This window comes from Marmota flaviventris, chromosome 4 (assembly GCF_047511675.1).
Source record: "Marmota flaviventris isolate mMarFla1 chromosome 4, mMarFla1.hap1, whole genome shotgun sequence".
In the NCBI taxonomy this organism is placed as follows: Eukaryota; Metazoa; Chordata; class Mammalia; order Rodentia; family Sciuridae; genus Marmota; species Marmota flaviventris.
The window spans coordinates 67,512,621-67,535,394 of NC_092501.1; the positions used below are offsets into that span (position 1 = coordinate 67,512,621).

Below are 22,774 nucleotides of genomic sequence, written 5' to 3' on the forward strand. Positions count from 1 at the left end.
CATTTGAATTTCCTGAGTCAGGAAGCTAAAAGCACAGTTCAAATGTAAAAGGTTTTTAACAAATTACCATCCTTTAGTAGTTTCTGTATTTAAGTCAATGTCAAAATTCAGATGTTATTAAAATATTCCAAGCTAAGCAAAAATAGTTTCTAGGCAGCTAAATAGTAGAAATATGTTATACTTCAAGAATATCATACCTGGTATATTATATCATGGCCGTCTCAAATCCCTATCATGTTTAATATTCTCGTTTTTTCTTGTTTAAGTCATCTAAAAGTCATCTATTTATAAAACTTGGAACCTAGGTCTTTTCAATATAAATCTGTAACCTTTTAACTTTGCAATATAAATACTTCTACACTCAATTAAGCACTTCTTAATACAGTTTGATGGGAAATAGGTTAGAACAAGGTAAAATGCAAATATATGTGTTTATGATAACTTTGTATTAAATAGTAAAATATTATCAGAGTGGTAGTAAGGGCAGAGTCCATGCTTCCTATATGAATCACAGTCTGGTAAACAAGGATAATGTATTCTTGCTAAGTGATCTGTTTTTTCTGTCAGTAATTAGATTAGGGGAAATGGCCTATCAATGACAACCCATCTATAGGCTGATCATTAACTGATGCCATGGGGGCCTGGCTTAATAAGACACAAGCTAAGGGTTGAATAGAGAATGTTAGGACAAAATTGATGCTGTTTATTATAAGTTAAGGGAAAATTAGTCTTACTCAAAGTGAACATATCTCTAACTAAGGGCATAATAACTGCTAGCAGGACCCTCAGAGAAATGACTTTTTATCTAAACTATTACTAACTCAACTTCACACATATTAATAAAGAAGGTTATGGGAGAATTAAATCATCTTGTGGGAAACAGTGTCAATATTCCCTCTACCTCCCTCCTTTGTGGGTGCATAAGTGTGTGGTGTGGAAGTTACACCTGCCTTCTACCTTAATTTCTGTCCTTTGGATAGTGATAAAACTGCTCAACCTGTCTCATATCCTCACTTTACTAAATGGAGGATTGCCCCTTCTCTGACAGTTGTCAGGTCACTGAACCACTTGGAAATTGTGAGTGGACCTTTCTTAATGGAGGCCAGGTGTTTAGAGCCAGTGGATGTCAAAAGATTGAGCCATAATTGGATTTCTTTTGTTAAGATGGTGTATGTAGGTAGAGGTCAACATTTAAATTTCCATCACCTAAAGAAAAGGGTGCCAAGTTTGTGTCTTACAGAATGTCCAGAACTATCAGAAAGAGGGCAATGGCTTTGCCTCACAAACATTGAAGCAAATGGATATTACTATTCCCATGCTCTTCTTCATTATGGATCAAAGCTCTAATTATGAAAGGAAAGAGCCATAAATAGCAGAAAGGCAAAATGCAGACACATTCCTACTCCACTTTCTCAAAGTAAAATCTTAACTGTCTGCATCAGAATCATGCAGTAAGTCTGATAGAAATGTAGACTACTGAGACTTTCTGAATAAGGGGGAACAGAGATGTATCTGAACAATACATATATGTTATATATTATAAATTATGAGTGAACTGTCCCATTTCCCTGTGACCCTATACTATAATAATTAACAATAAAGCAAACAAACAATGATTTTTTCTATAAAATCTTGCTTTCTTTTTACTTCTTAGGTTAAGTTTTGGAATTCCACTAAAATAGGGCATTTAATTAGAGTTGATCTTAACCAATATTCATTTTACTAGAGAAAGTTTTCTAAATCTTTTTTTTTTTTTTTTTTCAGTACCGGGGATTGACCTCAGGGGCACTTGACCACTAAGTAACATCCCCAGCCCTTTTTTGTGTTTTATTTAAAAATAGGGTCTCACTAAGTTGCTTAGTGCCTCACTTTTGCTGAGGCTGACTTTGAATTTCAGAACCCCCTGCCTCAGCATCCTGAGCTTCTGGGATCATATGCGTGTGCCACCATACCCAGCTCCTAAATCTTTATCTACATTATGCTTCTCTATTTTGTACATTTTCTTCTATTGATTTATTTAATTATTAATCTATAAGTTTTAGAGAAAGAATGGCTACTCAAAAATACTTGTTTAATCAAGAAATTATTTAATTTTAATGTTTTAATACATAGGCTTGCCAACATTTACAAAGTAGCGCTGATGATGAAGCGCATACTGCCCCTTTATTTTTCAAAGTACTTATGAAACAATTAAAACATGAAAATATCAGATTTATGTAAAATATAGATTTAGCTAATAAGAAATAAGATCAAAAATTCTCAGAGAGCAATAACATTACTTGTTATTAACAATAACTTTACTTGTTATTATCTTTAACATAGTTGTTCATAATAGTTCTTCATATTTTTAATGAAAACTGTTAAGAACAACAACAAAATATTGAAAATATCCCTCAAGTTGTTTTGATAGAGATAGAAAGGTAAGTATCTCTGTGTCATGGACTGAGGCTCCTGAAGAATCCGTGAAGGGAAATAGAAAATACACAAAAAATATGTTTTGTATGAAAAAAAATTCAACATCATATCAAAGACTTAATTGAAATTGGAAGAAAGAAGATTTCAGAATAGAATTTGCAAACATTATTTTATCATTTTTCACAATGACAATAAAGTACAGGAGTCATTTAAGGTCTATGGGAAGACACTAATCTTGTAAATTGTCCTCTTAAGGAGTGAATACACTTAAACTGAGGGCTTCTTGTAAGAGGAGGCGCTTCAAAGATTGTTCTTATGACCTGCATGTTATCTGGAAGGCACCTTAAAGATTGTCCTTATAACTTGCATGTTACCAGGAAGCAATGGGGTTAGGGAGCTTAACTAATGTGTTAAATTATGAGCCTTGAAAAAAAATAAACTTTAAATTATAAGTTACATGATCATATTGTATTTAATGTCAGAAAATGCTTGGAATATGACATTTGCACAAATGTAAAAAAAGTGAAATTAAATAGAAATAACAAACTGCAAAATCTGAACTCTTTGATGTTACAACAACAGGTCAAAAGATAACAGGGAAGATTTTCAGGTTTCTGGAATTTGACTCAGGACTATTACAGAGCCATGGATGAATAACCTTAATAATATATGAAAAACTATGACAAGTGTACTGCATTACAGTTATCATTATCTCTGGTGAAACTTTTTGATCAAAATAAAATATTTTGAGAAATTATAAGGATATTCAGTATAAACTTTATACTCACATTTAATTCTCAGATAATAAGCAAACCATCTACCTTTCAAGAGGACTAATCCACAATATAAAACTATCTTGTTTCATCATATATTCAACTAATCTGAACCTTGTGTGCTTAATATTTGCAGACATCCAATGACACCTTTGAAATTCCCCTTATGTTGACTGGAAATGTAGTGTTAAGGAAGAGACTCAATTATGAAGATAAGACTCGATACTTCGTCATCATCCAAGCTAATGTGAGTATTTAATTTCCTATCTTTTTCTATGAACTTATGAAGTAAACAATGCATCCAATGCTCCTAGAGTCCTTGGCATGATAAACTTTCTCAACAGGGCAGCGCTGCCCTTGGTGGAATTTATATATTATATGATTCAACTCGAGGAAAGTGATGGAATGGAGTTGGAGGGTTGGCTTCCACTCACTATTCTTTCTCATCTAAATCTCCCTCTAATGTAGGCGCTGCATGCCAATAATTTGCTTTTTAGCCCAAACTGAAATACTTCCCAAAGTATGATTTACCAAACAACCACATCAATATCAACGTGGAGCCATATTCAGTATGTAGATGCCTGGATTCTGCCTCAGAAGCTCCACTAAAAAATTCAGAGGATGGAAGTCAGAAGTATATGTGTATGTAAAAATATCTACATTTTTATTGGATACACACACAAAAAAATCGTACTTTCAGATTTCAACCTATGTAAAAATATTTTCAAAATACTCTCACCCTGACCTTCCCTCACTTCTGCTCCCTATCAATTTGGAGTAAGTACTAATTTTAAACCATTGTTTTTAACTCTACCAGTTTCTTTCTAAAGTATGGAAGTAAAATGTGTGGATGGTGATTTACGGCTTACGGAACAAATATTTATAGATTATTAGAATAATAAAGATACATGAGCACATGAGTCTGTAAAACATATTATTGCATGTACAGGCATGCAGAAAAATGAAGAAAAATCAGGTAAACACCTCAAACAAACAAGCAAGAAAACCTTCAATAAAAAAGGCCCACTTCTAAAATTAAATAGACTAAGATAATTTGGTTGCTATTATTCTCTTTTTTTAAATAAAGAAACAGAATGAAGTTACCAGGATTAATTTTTAAATTTTCAGTCAGTAATATTACATCTATCACCAGTGAGCAGAAGCAAGACAAATAGCTCTGTGGTCTTAGGTAACAGACTTAGGGTCAAAATACTCAAGGCAACTCTAATTATGTTGAATATTTTTTTTTTCTTTCTCTACTGCAAATACCTGATAAGGTAATGAAATAGTATTTAATATATGTATCTATGAATGAGTCTGTTAGGTGCTGCTAGCCATTTGTTAAACTACAAACTAATACTGCATATTTAAATTCTAGAAATCTCTTCCAAGGATTCTGTGATATTTCCTCAAAAATAAACCAGAAAGTAAGCATGTCTGTCCCAAAGTCATTTTAAAACCAGACTTCAGATTTCATATAATTTTAAATATTGTTAGAGTCCAAATCTTTCTTGGCCCCATTTACCACAACCAAATTTTACTTAATGTAAACATAGAACAGGCCAAAACCAAACAAACAAACATTATAAACTGGCATTTGTCCCAAGTTTGATCAAGGAATAATTAGAAATTAAACTGTTTTATAAGAAACACTTTCATTTGAGAAGGAGGACTTAAAGTCTCACCATCTAAAATTAAAGGTGTTTCTTTGCTTTAATATTATTACAATTTAAATATTTCTAATTTTATAAAATTATGTTTTAAAAAGAGAGTGTTAGAACAATAAAGTATATCTGAGCCATTTATAAAAATAGTGACTTTTATTTAAGTGTTACTAGGCATGAACCCTGTTTTATAAAACATAAGTTCTTCCATGTAATGTATTGATGAAACTTTCAACCTATTCATTAAACAATTTATTCAAGAGCAATGTGGTATCTTTGATATGTGAGTCCTTATGTTGCAGTATGCTTTTGAAAAGTTGTGCATTGTATTTCCATCATATGGAGCTAGAATATTGAAAGACTTGCATGAAGATGCTAAGCATTCAGTACAACATCCCTCTCTGTGAGACAATGACAGAATGCTCCAGTTCTGTCAAATCCTACACTCCACTGAACAGTCCTCATTGTTTTCTCGATTCTGTATTGAAGATATGGTTATACTTTTCAAATCCCATATGTCAGCTTTCCTGCTGGATTATTATTTGTATAACCTCCAATTCCTTACATATATCTAAAGTAATAACTTTAAAAGACATAGTGACTCATTCTTAAGGAAGGTAATTAAGGCTTTTTTGTTAATAAATGTTCAGTGTTAGGAAATATATAAATAATATAGGAAATAACAGCACATTTTCAGAAAATCTACATTAAGTAGTTATATTAGTCTGCTTGTTTTGCCATAACAAAATACCATAGACTGGTTGTCTTATTCAACAGAAATCTTCTCACCAGTTTGGAGTCCCGAAACCACAGACAAAGTCTGGTAGGATTTGTTTCTGGGGAGAACTGTCTTCTTGGCTGGTAGATGGCCATCTTCTTTCAGTGTGCCTCATTCCTTTTCCTGTGCTCCCATGGTGCAGGGTGGTGGAGCTCTTATTATCATGCTACTTCTATCATATAAGGGACCCATACTTATGATAGCACTTAACCTTAAATAATCTACTTATATAACTGCACTGGGGATTAAAGCTACATTATATGAATTTGGGGGGAACATAATTTATTTCATACAGCACTTGAACTGTGAAAAAAGTTATAAAGAGATATCCTTGCTGACCAATTACAATCACTTTTCTAAGTTAATAAAATATTATTTTAAGAGATTTTTTTAACAAAGGAAAGAGAATGAGAAATGAAAAGGGAACATGAAAACATGGACAGAAGGACATTTCTTGGTAGCTTTTACATACATTTCATTGATACATTGCAATGAGTAAAAACACAAGCAATGAACATCATATCAGATGTTTATGCCAATAATTATATTTTATTTGTACCATTCCCAATTTAGAATAGTATTTACTTCATTATAGCTATTTTTGCTATACTTTCAACAGACCAGTTGCTGATAGCAAACAAATGAAATGGCTCTTCAAAACAGCTAATAAAGCAGAGTTATGTATGTAGCATAATGGACTGGGAAGAACAGGTGGGATTCCAGGGGAACATACAAATGAAAAAAATCATTGTGATATTAGTTTGTGTAGATAGGAATTATCTTCTCTCTATTTTTCTTTATGACCATAGGAACCCAGGGAGAGGGGATTCATGGCACTATTGCTCCCCAAGATAAAGAAAGCTCAGAGGATTTTTTCTGTTGAATCTCAAATGACTTGTTTTTAAAACAATCACTTTATCAACCCTGTGGTTTGAATGCATCTAAACATTTTGAAAATGTAAACATTTATTTTTGCTGTGATTTGATCATAATCCATCTTATAATTGATCAAAACATAAAAGAAGGCTGTGACTGTAGCTCAGTGGTAGAGCACTTGCCTAGCATGCATGAGGCACTGGGTTCAATCCTTTAGCACCACATAAAAATAAATAAAGTAAAGGCATTCTGTCCATCTACAACTAAAAAAAATAAATAAAAATAAAATAAAAACATAAAAGAATACTAGAATCAGAAGGTTACTACTTTCCAGTATGATAGCACTTGTAAAATTCCTCCAATAGAGATTTTTGCTTTCTCTGATTTGCCTTCAATCACTTCTCTAAAACTCTTCTGAATCAACCATGTTGAGAAAGATGACTGGAATGTAGTATTTCTAAAGTTAAGAAAGTAGGCTTATATTAATATCTGATAACTGTCACATAGAAAGATGATTTTGAAGCAATGTAAAATAAGTCAGTCTAATCAACTTTTGAAACTTAATTGAGGTAAATTAACATAAGATACATTAACCAATTGAAGTGAACAATTCAGTAGCATTTGATACATCCTCAGTATTATACCACCACTGCCTCTATGTACTTCCCAAACATAATCAAAATTGTTAAAAAATAAGAAGTCTGAGAAATTCTCAATGCCAAAAGGAACCTAAAGAGACATTATGACTAAATGTAAAAGTTATCCTAGTTGGAATATTGGAGCAGAAACAATTAATAGACTCTAAAAAAAAAATCACATGTCAGTTATTAACAACGTATGATCAAAGAAAAATTGCACTGGACAAATTAAATAGGTAAGGGATACTCTGTTCTGGGCTATCTTGATAAGAAAGAGCAACCAGAGGAAGGGCTGGTGAGTAATTAGGAGCCGAATTGAGTTTGTGTGTGAGAGGATGCGAGAGAAGGTAGAGAACCATAGTTCATCAATATTTACTACTTAGCCTTTTCAAAGGAAAAGTAAATTCTCTTATGTTTATGGCAGGGCATAAGTTTTGGAACTTGGAGAAAGCCTCCTTCAAAGTTAGGCACCCAACTTCCCACAGAGACTCAGTAGGAAGGAGCCCTATCTTTCTTGACTATTACATTCCAAAGGGATGACTCCCAGGTCATTGAAAAAGACAGGTCTGGGTTGTAAAACTGACAAGAAGTTTATAAAAGTTTTTTTTTTTTTTTTTAATCTCAAAGGAGCAAAGAAATTTACAATCATAAGGTATCCAAGGTGAATACTCTAAGAAGAGGAAGAAAGGAGCCCAAGGCTATGTAGATTCTGTCAGGACTTGGGTGGTTGGAGATAAGGGGCCTAGAGAAAGGAAGAAGTCCTTATGAAGTTTGGCCTGCTTGAGGGAAACTCTCAGGTTATTTTGGTCAGTATCACTATAGTCTCTTTGATTGTAACACATGTACCATATTAATGCAAAGTATTAAGAATAGGGAAAACTGGGCTTGCAGTACATGGGAACTCTTGTGTGTGTGTGTGTGTGTGTGTGTGTGTGTGTGTGTGTTTTGGTACCAGAGATTGAACTCAGGGGCACTTAACTACTCACTGAGCAACATCTCCAGATCTATTTTGTATTTTATATGGAGACAGGTTCTCACTGAGTTGCTTAGCACCTTGCCATTGCTGAGGCTGGCTTTGAACTACTGCCTCAGCCTCCCAAATTGCTGAGTTGCTGAGATTACAGACATGAGCCAGCTTGCACATCATGGGAACTCTTTATACTATCTTATCAATATTTTCCTAAATCTAAAACTGCTTCAAAATTTTTTAAAGTATTTAAAAGTAACCACACTCCACACCTATGGATCCTGATGATTACATCCTTCCTTCTTCCTTCTTATTCAACTTGGATAATGGAAAGTTTCCTTTCATTTCCAGATCAGCTTTCCCAGTGAATTATAAAGCTGTAAATGAGATTTCTTTTTATTTTCAAAAGGGACTCAATGAAGCAAATTCCCAAGGACACAATGAACTCATCACAATATTATATTATTACCCTCCTAATGCTGTGAAAAGGCCGGACCTATGAAAGTTTAGCTACTATAGTAAGCTTTTGGAGAAAGTTGATTTGAAGATAACTAGATTTCAGTTTACATCTCAACTTCACCACTTCAAACTGTTGGTTTAAACAAGTTGCTTATCAATCATTTAAGCAAAAGGAAAAGGAAATTTAACAAGTCACATTATTCCCAATATTTTTAAGCTACTCAGTTGTTTATTTTCCCTCTCACAGGACCGTGCACAAAATCTGAATGAAAGGCGGACCACTACCACCACACTCACCGTGGATATCCTGGATGGAGATGACTTAGGTCCCATGTTTCTTCCTTGTGTCCTTGTGCCAAACACTCGAGATTGCCGACCACTCACCTATCAAGCTGCCATACCTGAGCTGAGAACTCCGGTAAACAAACTCTTACTCATTTCCCTTCATTTGCATCTCTCTAAATGCAGTGGGATGCTACTGAAACATTTTTCACACATATTGATTGATAATAGCAAAATAGACAAATATTTAAAATATTTATGTCTAAAACTATTTTCAGACAGTATGGGTAAATTTTTGTCACAATGCATAATTACACCATTTACAAGGTAGAAACTATATCATGGCGCAGCAAGCCCTCTGACATTGATAGTTTCATTTTTTCTGTGCATAAATCACAGCAGAGCTCAGTTGCCAACATATTCTGGGAAATTCCAAGAAGCAACTCCAGCATTTCCTTAAATTCACATTTAAATGTGCAGTCCTAAATCAGAGGACACAGGCCAACAGGAGGCCCTTCTAGCTTATAAGAGTTCAGAAATGTTGTTGGAGATTATGCTTGAGCATTTCAAGTAAGAGATGAGAAATTCTGAATACAAGTATCTACCACTTAAAGATATAATTTAAGAAAGCAAAAAAGTAAATTCTGAATGCATATTTTCTGCACTCAATTCTGAATTTAAAAAATGCTAAGGGAGCTATGAATTTCAGTCAATTTGGAATTCAGACCACAGATGATAAATGTACATATATGAGAAAAAAAATGAATTATAAGACAAACAGATACCATGTTGAGACTAGAATAGCAATTCTGCTCTAAAGTTGGAATATATATGTATATATATATATTCTTATTCTGTTTCAGAAAATTCAAATTCCTGGCAATCAACTATTTGACTAATGCTTTTGCTACTGTAGTGGGAAATATTCAGCTCTGTGGCTTTGCAACATAATTCCCAATGTGAAAATTTACATAGGGAATTTTTTTCTCAACATTTAAGAAAGCTGAAGTTTTTGGTATCCTCTTTGTATTTGAGATTTTGAAGAATAGAACAGGAGAAATGTACAATAAACATTATAGCACTTTATTCAATTCACAAGTCCTTGTCCCATGTTATATCTATAGGCTTGACTCATAGCATAAGTGATCACTGGTGAAGTTGACTTGACAAAAGTTTAAAAACTTGGAGAAAACATCATCACAATGTAAGGCAAAAATTTCAGCTAGCTGAAGCAATTTTGAAGACAAAAATGCTAATCAGAACTTGTCTGAACAAATGCATGCATATTACCTAAATTTATACATCGTGATTTATTTTGTTGAATCTAAGTAAGAAAACAATTATTAAGGATAATAAATGTTAAATTTTGTGTGGCTTAATGGAAATGGTAAAAAATATATTTTAGTATTAATTTATGTTTCTGAGGTAATTAATGTAGCTAGTGTACCAGTGAGACCCCAAGAAAGAGGATGTAGTATAATCACAATAATTAAATTCAGTGAATCAGTCAGATGACTGCTTAACAGCACTTAGTGCACTGAAGAAAGCAAAGAAGGACTGATGTTACTGCATGAGAAATGGAATATACTGAATTAGTTTTATAAAGTGTCATGGAGCTTTCTTTCCTCTCTATTCCAGATTACTGACAGAGCATTTTCTCATCCTTATGGGATTTGGGATAATAATATAAATGATAATAATGAATAACAGTGATACAGATATTGAGTTTGACATTAAATGTGCTAAACTCTGCACAAATATTAACTAGTTGAATATATACTAGGATCTTTTGCAGATTTGCCCACCATTAAGTTCATTTTAAAGATGAGTTCTTGGAAGTAGAGTTCATGTAACTTCCCATGATCATATGGCTAATAACTAAATATATGCATATATACTGTATATATGTCCAACATACATTATATGTCCAATATACATATAATATGTATATTGGACATGTATACAGTATGTATGCATATACAAATAATATATAATTTAAATCAGATTTGAGAAGACTAAATAAAATTAATATACATTTGAGTCCTGTCTCTAAACTAGATAATAGACTTATTCTGATTCTTGCAGCTGAGTTATGTGGGAGCTTCCTTCTGTAGAGTGGACACTAAATGCCTTTAATTTATCCTCTCTATTGTTGCACTTTAATATTCATATTGTGTATCAGTACCCAAGGAAGAGCTAGCCAATAATAAATATTTCTTCAGTTGACAAATAACTAGTCAATGACAAAAACTATTCAGTCTTTAGTTGACGAAGCCATTCCAATAGCAAGAATTAACATTTCTAACATCAAAGTGATGATGGTGCCCAGTCAAGAAATTCCTTCTGGGGCTGGGGTTGTAGCTCAGTTGTAGAATGCTTGCCTCACACGTGTGAGGCCCTGGGTTCGATATCAGTACCACAAAAAATAAAATAAAATAAAAATAAAGACATTATGACAATCTACAACTAAAAGAAGAAGAAGAAGAAATATCTTATGCCCTGAATATCTTGGAAAATAGTGTTTAAACTAGAAACATAAAGGATCCTGGACATGGTGAACTTATGTGGATTAAAAAAAGAGGTTTCCATGGGCATGGTGGTGCATACCTTTAATTCCAGCATCTCGGGAGGCTGAGGCAGGAAAATCATGAGTTCAAAGCCAGACTCAGCAACAGGGAAGCTCTAAGCAACTCATTGAGACCCTGTCTCTAAATAAAATACAAAATAGGGCTGGAGATGTGGCTCAGTGTTTGAGTGTTCCTGAGTTCAATCCCTGGTACACCCCTACCCTGAAAAAGAGGTTTTCAAGCCACTATCAATAAACAGTTTCACAAACAAGTATCCTGATTAGCCTTTAAAATCATGTTTTTTGAATTCAGTGTCATCCTAAATTCCGGAATGATCAATTTTCATACTTCGTCATCATTTTTAACAGAGTAAGTCTTTCCTTAACATCCGGTGAAACAAAAAGAATTTGAATTTTACAAAGAAAATTTTAGCTTTACACATTTAAATAGATATGGTGAAGATTTATGCATTAAGGAGTATTTTTTATTGCCATATAGGAAAAAACAGTGTGTTTACTTGTTAAACTAGACACATAACTGTGATTATCAGTTGCAGCATAGTTATCAACCAGACCTTAATGCTTCAAAATATAATCATTTAATGTTTTCATAAATCTGCAAGTTAGGGCAGGAGTTGAAGGAATATCTTTGCTCCATCATAGCCCCCCTAACTGAGAGGTGGGCACCACTTTCAGGATGCTGACAAGTATTTTGGAGACTTGATGACCTCTTATCATGGTTAAGGAGCTGATTCTGGCTACTTGGGCCCAGTGAGGTCTGTGGCACGAGCCTCTTAGAGGTTGTTTGTGTGGCTTGCTAACACAGTGAGATAGTGGGTTCAGAAAACAAGCTTCCCAAGACAAATAGGTAGAACTTCTTACAAACTAGCTTTGGAATTTGCAGTGTCACTTCTGCTATAGTCAAACCTCTGCCAGGCTCAAGGGGTAGAAACATTCCTTTTCCCTATGGAAGGAGCATCCAGGTTATGTAACAATAAGTACATATGAGAAGGAAATTTTATTGTGGCAATCTTTGAAAGATGAAAACAGCTCTAGTGCTGCCATCAGGTTGTCATGGACTCCTCTAGATCTTTGTTTTGAATCCATTATGAATCAGTAAAGGTACAAACTGAACTTAGTTTTTGAATTTCACATTCAGATTGCTGTGTTTGTAGTATATTTTCAATATATTTTTTTATTTTCTTCTTTTCTTCTTTTCTATTTGCCTTTATGTGGGCTGATTAAATTTAAGGATATTTCAGTAAGTAAGATCTTGCTATTCAAAGTGAGAAAACTAACCATTTACGTCAGCTAAACAGGACATGTTGACTCTAATTACACACTTGCTGATCCTTTCTCGAACTAATTCTTCAAATTTTGAAAGCTTTGACACCTGCTCACCTTCTATGTTGATGTGAAAATTTCCACCAATTACCTCAGTGGTATTCTTAATCCCACTATAATACATGTAGAATTCATCAGCTTAGAAAAACACCTTTAAAAATATAGTCTAGTTTAGTGTTTAATTCATGAACTAGGATATAATGAAAGCAAAATATCTGTTTTATATTATAATTTTATAAACATGTTCAAAGATAAACTTATTTTATAAATATGGATTACATTTTTTTCTACTACAGAAAAGTGCCTCCAGTGAAAAGTAATGTCTTCATAGACACTTAGGTTAATAATTTACTAAGAATATCAATATAGAAATCTGGTATCCCAAAGGTACTAAAAAATGGGTAGTTCCCTTCTGGTTATTTATTGTTAATTTGATAAATATCTACTGGACCCCAACATATGCTAAACTCTGTGCTAATTTAGTAGCCTATTTAGAATTGCTAACACAGAGATTCTTATTGCCCAATAAGAATAAAATACAATCTTGCCAAAAATATTATTATGTAATTTATTCTAATTTCTGACTCTTTTAAATTTGTTTATATGTCTATAAAATTTAGGTTTTATTAGAATAAATAAATAAATAAATAAGCTGTAGAATGTAGAGTGCAGAATTCATGGCTCTATTTTCTGTGTTTTCTAAAGAAGCAAAAACAAGACATGGTAAATACTTACACACTTCTTTGGAATTGAATGGTAGTATAAATTTGCGTGTTTGTTGGTTGGCTGTTTTTTGTTTTTGCTGCATAATTTATCCCTGAATAGAAACACCATTGAAGCTGGGCAGGGTGGTATATGCCAGTAATCGCAAAAACTCAAGAGACTGAGGCAAGAGGATTGCAAGTTGAAAGCTAGCCTCAGAAACTGAGCAAAGGCCTAAGCAACTTAGTGAGATCTCTCTCAAAATTTAAAAAGCAGCACATTTCTGGGAATGTGGCTCATCCCTGGGTTCAATCCCCACTACCAAGACATAAATAGATGAATGAATGAATGAACACACACAATGACATATTGGCTTATTAGTTGTTTACTGTTTATGTGAATTATTACACATTGTATTTTTCACCATTTAAATATTAGTTGCCCACCAGACATAGACATCTTTTTCCCTTCCTCTGTTTAAAGCCTTGAATTGGATCCCAATAATCTCTAGGCACAAATACCTCCACTAGAGTCATAAAGAGGTCTAATTTTCATATCTCTGTCAAAGATGGTTCTTTTGCTTTATTTATGGTGCTTTGTCCCTCCAGGGAAGCTGTCTCAGTTATTAGAAGAGTGGTGACAACTGCAGTGACCTACAGCATTTATAATTTCATCTTGGCTTATATGCTAATTAAATGTGTTACTATCTGGAAAATCCCCTCTCTTGGTTTTTATGTTACTTGATTTTTATTTTTTCTTCTTCTCCCAGTGACCCTGAGTTTATTTGAGTTTACTTTTATTTTTTTAACTGAATCTTCCTGCTTGCTTTTGTCCCGTTTTATTCTTAAATTTTAGGGATTTTTCCAAACTTCCCTCTTGTGGAATCTCCCCCACCCCCACCCAGTATGGGTTTACTAAGATTGAATTGAGCAAACCTACATTAATGAATCATTTTTCCTCAAATAAGAATGATTATTCATAGGCTGTAGGAATGTTGTCTGACTTGAAATATCTCCTAAGTTCCACAATTACATTTCTTACTTTTTCTGGACATTGTTTTCCTGATTTTCACAGAGATTCCTTTTTATCATTTCTAACTAATTCCAATATACGCAGTGACATGTTACCCACCTATAGGCCAATGTTGATTTGAATGGACAATTTAATAACCCCCATTTCAATCTCAATAAATGTTCAGAGACAGTCTCTGCATTATGTTTTCAATGTTACTCAAATATGTTTGAAACTTTTCTATTTCCAATGCCAAAATGCCCATTTAAAGACACATTCTCAATTACCAGCCTCCAGTCTCACTCCACTGACCACCCTCACAAAGCAAGATAATGTTTATGAGCTACAGTTCTGGTCTGATATTTTGCTGTTTAATTTTTTTAAAAAACTTTGATATTTTCTATTTTGTATTGAATAAATCCCCAAACGTGTAGCATCTCATTCAAAGTAACATTGTGTCTGTCTTTTTCCAGTTTCATCTCTTCTAACTTACATGGTGTAACTTATCTAGTCAGAATAATTTTCATATGACCCTGAACTTCTGAGAATTACCTGTCTTTCTCTCTACATTGTTTCAATATTTATTCTTCAGGATTCCTTTGGATTAACCTAAATTGATAGGTCCTCAAAATTAAGAGTTTTTTTTTTTTTCCCATGCAACCCACATATTCCTATGACAAATGTTGAAGTCTTCAATGTATCAGTCATTTACTTGTTTCTCTTTCACTAGAATAAATTTCTATTTCACTAAGTAATTTAAGTTCCTATTTGCTCTATATTGAAACCCCACTGACTTCACATAGTAGATGTTCATTAAATTTTAAAATGAATAAATTCAATTAAATTATAACAAATACATATTGTATACCAAAACAGTGAACATAACTATATATACCCATCTCTCTTGTCTTTTCACTTGAAATAAGAGGGTATTTGTCATAAACAGGAATTTTCAAAGAGTATGTATATACTTATACATGCAATTATTTTAAGTGTTTTCAACTCAGAATATGATAGCAAACACCTGGTCATTGTCTAGTCGAGGGTCTAACAGGTAGTCTTATGTAGGAAGTATATTTCACTGTTTCCATAGATAGTTAGTTCATCATTGTTGTCCTGGAACATTGTTCATAATGTCTGCTTTTCTTTTCAACAATATTCCAAATGTTAAATTCTCAGTCTTTTGGTCCGTTATTTTCAAAATGTTTCCTGTGGAGCTCCTTTGGGATCAGTGAAATCATAAGTGAAGAAGGATAAAATTAAGAAAGATAAAATTGGCAGCTCCCCAAACACCCACAGCCTTCTTTTAATAAAAGGATTGTTTGCTAAAATACATGGAAGGGACAAATGATAAATAATAACATCTACAATCAACATATGGCATGGCCGTAATTTTTTCTTTACCCCAGCAATCACAAATACACATTAGTCAGAAACAATTGATCAAAGAAACTTCAGATTCAAGTTGGGGAAACAATAGCTAAACAGTTGCAGCAACAACAAAAAAGAACTAGAGTTCAGCATGTATTGTCTGGAGTGTCAAACTGCATTGTAATTCTGACAGTGGTGTTCATGAAATTATATGAGAGCAAAGAATCTTTTGTTCTTTTCATCATTTGTCAAAATATATTTGAACAATTCAACTGTATCCTATCTCCATTTTTAAATACTGTGAAGATATTTGCAACTTTCATGCATGGTTAAGGCATGATAAACAATAGGAAAAATTCAGTTTTTTAAGATCAGTTGAAGAAACAAAGTAACTACTCTCCTGAATAGCAAAATCAGTCTACTTTTTTTTCCTTGAAGTGTAGCTCAAAGTATTATTTTACATGAACATTTGGACTGTTTTTCTATGAAACACACATAATGGGAAAGATAAGTCAATTAAATTGTGATAATGTTTTAATTTTTTCTTAACCTTATATCCTAAAACTTTCTGATGACTTATCAAATTATGTGAAAATATTTTACAAAATATTTATGTGAAGTATTAGAAGTTCACTGTAGTGTCAGAATTTACTACTGACTACTTTAAAGAGTTTGGGAGGCATTTTCTATCAAAACATATGATAATTTGTAAGAACTCAGTCTTATTTGAAATTATGTGTGTCCTTGGGAATGTTGATCAATGCTCTGAATATATACACTTTACATGAGTACTATAAAAGGTTTTTGTAATGTAACTATTTCCTAGCAAGTACTGAGAGTTCAATAGTACTAGTTGTTATTGTTGTTGATGTACAAGTATCATCATCATCTTGTTGGGTGTTTATTGTGACTTATGAGAAGGTGTACCTAATTCAAATTTACTTTCAAAGTATCTATGATACTTAATTGAAATTACAGTTTCAAAACTGAGTTTGTGTGTGTTTGTGTGTGTGTGTGTTTTGGTGCTGAAACAGACTGAATTGCCCCTGCCCTGGGGTGGGAACAACTATCTCAAGCTGAGAGTAAGCAAGGGGCTGCCTCCGTGGCATGTCAGAGGGATGCCAAGAAACCAGAGAGCAAGAATGAACGCTGCCCAGGCCTGTCTAGCAAGGATGACTGAATTTGTGTGTGTGTATTTTCTGCCTCTTGTCTCACTTCTCTGCCTCACCTCTTCTGCCCTGCCTCTTCTTTACAAGTTATGCTCACCTTCAGGGATTTCAAAGATGGAACATTTGAAACAAAAGATTTCTTCTACCTTCCCTCATAGCTAGCTTTGGGTATAAACTATTTTCTTACCAATTTGGCTCTGAATACTTTTGAAACAGTGGGCATTATAGCCTAACCTCTTCCTCCCTGGGAGAGTATTGAACTCACCGGATAATAATACCGGTTGTTTTTTTTTTTTTTCTGGCTGTATTATTCCTTATTGGTTCAGCATGATTTTGGCCTTTTCAAAGAATGCAATTCCTTTATAGAGAAGAACAGTATTAATATTTTTAAATAAACTAATTTGCCACTGCTTGTGCTGAATTAACTATGCACTATGTTATCATTTTGAAGATAGGCAACATTTGATAGAAAATGACACAAGATAATATTGTGAGCCAAAAATATCAATGAATCACATTTTAAATGTTGCCTGGAAAGCATGATAAATATCCTTTATTCTTTTAAAAATAAGTATAAAATTGATTTTGGTTTAGTTTTGCAAATTGTCCCACAGAGAGCCCCATATTACAGTTGCCTCAGGGCTTCTGCTGCAGGTAGTGGTAGGACTTCCACTACCAATAACATTGAAATTCTGCTGTATTCCCCACCTATGAACCTAGAAAGTTTTTCATGATTTACTTGAATTTTGAAAGGACTGGGTACTAATTGTATATTATAAAAATATATATATATTTTAAAATTATACATATTAAAATTGGAAACATTTAATCTTTAAAGCCCAGTCTGCTAGATAACCATTATTAATTTGATACATGTCTTTTGAAATATCTGAAGCATGCCTGAAATAGTTACATTTTTTAAAATTTTATTTTTAAAGTTTTAAATAAAACAAATAACTCTGGATTATGTAAAAATGAAGTATTAGAAGTTCACTGTAGTGTCAGAATTTACTACTGACTACTTTAAAGAGTTTGGGAGGTTAAGATTGGAAAGCACAAGCCACAACTATGTTCTTTTGGGTACTGGAGGAAGATCATGGGATCTGTATGTAACCAAGGGGATGTATGTTTTTGTCTTTGGATAGAAATATGAATTGGGGCTGGGGATGTGGCTCAAGTGGTAGCGCGCTCGTCTGGCATGCGTGCGGCCCGGGTTCGATCCTCAGCACCACATACAAACAAAGATGTTGTGCCCACCGAAAAATAAATAAATAAATATTTAAAAAAAAAAAAAGAAATATGAATTGAAGAAAAGAGCATCTGATTCCTATTTTGAATCACATGCTCACTTTGAGATGGAATCACTGTTGATTATACATTAATATGATTAGAACAAAATACCTGGGTGTTTGGTCAACTGCTTGTGAATGGTGCTATGAACATATTTTTAGATGAGATTAACATGGAAATTGGTGGAATCTGATTATAGCAGGTTACACTCTCTAATGTGAGTGGACCCCATCAAATTAGGTGAAGAGCCTGACCTTTGTCCAAAGAGAGGGTGTTCTGCCAGAAGATCACCTGAGGACTTCAACTGGGACATCAGTTCTTCTCTAGGTCCCCAGGGTGCCAGCCTATTTGGACTTGCTAGACCCTACAATCACATGAATCAATTTCTTAATACAAATTCTCCCCCTGTCCTTTTCTGGGAAAAGGTAGTTTTCTAAAAATCAGAGATACTTTTAATGGGAAATGAATGATGAGCAAATGAAAACTCAAACATCTAAGGCAAATATCTAATCAAATATCACAAATTCTTTAGTCCTGCTATAGCTGTCTAACAGGTCGGCCTGAAATGGAGTCAGAATAGTGTTACACCATAGATATCGGATCATGTCACTTCCTGGTCCAACATTATTGTCATGTTTTATTTAATAACCATATTTAAGTATCTACCTTTACCAAAATCAATAAGGTCCAACACAGCCCTGTATAACTACCCTTATCCCTTTCCCCTCCCCTACCTACCCCCTGGCCTTCTTTCTGTCCTTTAATATGCAATAATGTTTTAACTGAAGATGTATGTCCTTGGATGCTTTTATTCTGGAATATTCCATTTTGTTATTTTCCTCTTTCTGGCCCCATCAAGTGCTTATGTTTCAACTAAAATGTCACCTCCTTATAGAGGACTTCCCTGTGGTCCTACAGTCAATAGGAAATTTCTTGCACATTTGTGGAAATTTCTTGCACATGTGTGGAAATTTCTTGCACATTCATTTAGTTAATTGATTAATACATATCTACCTACTCATGAATATAAACACCACAAACAGGAAATTTGCCTGTGTCATTTGTTGTTTTATCACAATATCTTAGAACAATGCTTCAGATATAGGATGCTCAAAAAGGATGTATTCATTTGAAATAGTGTAAATTTTCCTTCTCAATGCATGTATCTTATATTTTAGACTAGCTGCATACTAGGACTTTTATGAATGCATCTTAATTTATTTTCCTATTTTATATTTTGTGATTCAGTGTAAAGTGTTACTTGAAAAAAAGCATCCCACTGTGTAAAAAATCTATATAAAATTTCGTCTTTGATAGCAGATATATATTTTAACTGATTTCTTGTTAGCAAAATCAAACTTAAGTTACATATGCCTTTGCTTAGTTCTTGATTAAAATGAATAATGAAGGACATAATAATTCATTTAAATAGTTTTAACTATGTTGATGCTTTTGTGTGGCCAAAAGATGGTTTTGAACACAGAGGGATAATCAGAAAAACAATTACAGAAATAATACTAGAGAAAGTGATAAGTACAGCTTGCAAGATTATTTCATGTACAGCCTCATCTTTTAGAAACCATAATATCTAGAGTTGGCTTGCTGGTAAAGCTTTATTTTTGAAAGTATTTTATTTCTCTTCTATGATAGTTCTAAATTTGATTTGCAGTCAGCCTAGTAATCCTTCTGCTTTGCACTTTGTTTACTAATATATTCTCAAAAAAATTCAGGAATATGGGAAACAAATAGAAAATGGATGAAGCAACTGACTTGTTTACTTTCAGTTATGGAAGTTCGTGATGCCTTTAAAATCTTTAGAGGGAATATTATATAGAAGCCACTGGCACTTCTTGTTCTGTATTCTACTTTTCCTTTTCATAGCCCATTTTTCACACAGCAGACAGAGTGATAGTTTAAAAGCATAAATCAGTTCAAGTTACTCTTCCTGGTTAAAATACTCCAGTAGTTTCCAATTATGTTAAGAATAAAGTCCCAACACCTGAATATGACTTACCATGATACACATGATTTAATTCTTGTACATCTGGTGCTTTTATGCTTTAACTTTTACCCTTTTTTTTAAGGACCTTCCAAGTTTGCTCACCATCAAAGCCTTTCCTGTTCATTCTACTGTAAAACTCTTCTGAGTCCTTCTGATGGTTGATTTATTCTCAACAATCAAATCTGGGGTTCAGAATACAATATCATGTCCTCATTTTCCTGACAACCCCCCCTAACCTTCTTTAAAAAATAATGAAAAAAATCATATAGAATAATTGAAATGTTTTATTAGTTTTTAAAGGTGAATAAAATTTAAATGAGCCCTGTTGTCATTTCATTGAGATTTCCTCGAGCTTGCAGTGAGTTCGTGGTAAGTTGATTATTTAAGATGAAACAATGATATAGGGCAATAAACAATATGCAAGACAGCTATTTTCATCCTAATGAAATTGAGAAAATCTGCCATGTCAAGATAATCAAAGAATAATTACTATAGGTACTATAAATATTTATATGGATAATGTCAAAGTTGTAATAAACACCCAAGGAACTTTAAATTCCCAATCATTAAACCCTTGGCAGACAATTTATCTGAAGACATATGAAATGAAAAAAACACTTATTCCTAAAAATATTACTCTTAAGGTGACATTTTCATACAAGAGGAAAAGGAGAAAATGTAAATGATTTAGGTATATCTTTGCCAGGAAGTGTCTCCTTAATGTGATTTGAGGGTCCTATAAAAGACTTTACATTTATCAACATGGCATGTATGCACTGGGTTCAAGAGTTATTTAAAACACTACAATCTACTCAGAATGCTCATTTCTCAGTCTGTTTGCTTTGATAAAAAGTGTCACAAATAAGAAACTGATTGAATCGTATATACTTAGGTTATAAATATTTTCTATGTTCAGAAGCACTTTTATGCTACACAATGTTTAAGGACAGTACATACCAGATTGGTAACTCACATTTGGCTATAAAAATATGCTTTCTTGTATACATTTCAAAATATCTCACCTATGAAGCATGTGTAATATGACCTTGAGTTGTGTTACTCTAGGTTGAGTTCTAATTATTGCCATTGTAAAACAGCTATATATTTCCATGTATTGAAATCTGCAGAGCAATTTAGGTATGTGTGCATATGGAAGACAAAAGAGGAAAGACCATCACCGACTTTCAAAATAATTGTGCTCCAAAAATTGTCCATTAATTAGTTGTTTGGCATATGGAACAGATTTTCTTGGAAATGATATTAATTAGGGAAATCCCCTCAAAACATATAAACATCTGTTTTACATGTTTTTTTCATTCTTTAGAAATATAAATGCATTTTTCTTTGGAAAAATAATATACAAAGAGATCCAGCCTGGAATGATGACAGTAATCTTTCCTTCTCAGTAGTTCTCTGGTACTAGCATTGTACTATGCTCCTCTATCTGCTGGATGGTGGGAGCCACTTTGAGTCAAGGACTGTTCCAATTCTTACAGCTTAAAGCTAGCAATGGAAGAAGCTAGCTTTAAGTATATAGAAATAACACATTATTGAATAAACCTTCTTTTTATTACTCCCAGATTGAATTGAGCTAAAAAAAGTAAGCAGGGAATACTTCTGGATTTTCTTTCTCCTCCACTTTCTTTCTTTCCTCTTCATTTTAACTTCTAAAAGTGAGGAGAAAGCATTGTGAAGGAGAGTTGTAAAATTCTGTATAAGAGACCTGAGATCAGAGGAAGAGTCAACTACTAGCACACCTACTATGTGTTAGATATGTTATATAAACTGTCTGATTACTATATAACAGAGTTTTCTCAGCATATTGAGGCTGCTATGAAAAATACTGCAAGCTGGATGGCTTATAAACAGTAAAAAAAATTCTCACAATGATAGAGATTGATAAGTCTACAATTGAAGTATCAGAAGACTCACTTCAGGTAAGTCCTGCTTTCATACCCACAGATTGCTGGGAGGGGCAAGGTGACCTCTTATATGTTACAGGCACTAACATTCATGAATATTTCACCATCATGTCCCAATCACCTCCTAGAGACCATACTTCCTAATACTGTAAACTTGGGGATCAAGAATTCAACATGTTCATATTAAAGGGTCATAAGCATCAGAATACAGTACAGTTGGAATTTAGAATCTATAGTAACAAAAGGGAAATGTCTCATACATGCTTTATATATGCACATTTTCTCTGTATGTTGACTAGTATCTCAGGATCTAGCATAAGTTATCAACCTGATTTTATTATCTGTAAGTAAAGGGACCAAAACACATTTCTAGGAAGTGGATGAATAGGGATTTCTTTTCATGTGTTAAAAACTTGAAATTAAAAAAGAGTGAAATCTTTGAAAATTCATTTTTATTATCATTATCTGAACAGCTAAAAATATTCCTGTTGCTAAATACAGGAAAAGCAGTATGCTGTGTTGATTTTACAGGAAATTAAAAAAAT

The 22,774-nt window shown here is 33.3% G+C and overlaps 1 protein-coding gene across 16 annotated transcripts in view; it reads left to right on the forward strand.

The window, feature by feature from the left end:
• Pcdh15 (protocadherin related 15) overlaps nt 1-22,774 on the forward strand; it is a 746,672-nt gene that overhangs the window by 314,985 nt on the left and 408,913 nt on the right. For 15 of the 16 annotated variants that reach the window (XM_071610757.1, XM_071610756.1, XM_071610753.1 and 12 more), the window contains 2 exons: nt 3,325-3,435; nt 8,818-8,988. In XM_071610757.1, coding sequence (XP_071466858.1) covers nt 3,325-3,435; nt 8,818-8,988 — 282 coding nt within the window. The remainder of the gene's footprint in view (nt 1-3,324; nt 3,436-8,817; nt 8,989-22,774) is intronic. The other variant, XM_071610748.1, reaches the window with a different exon arrangement.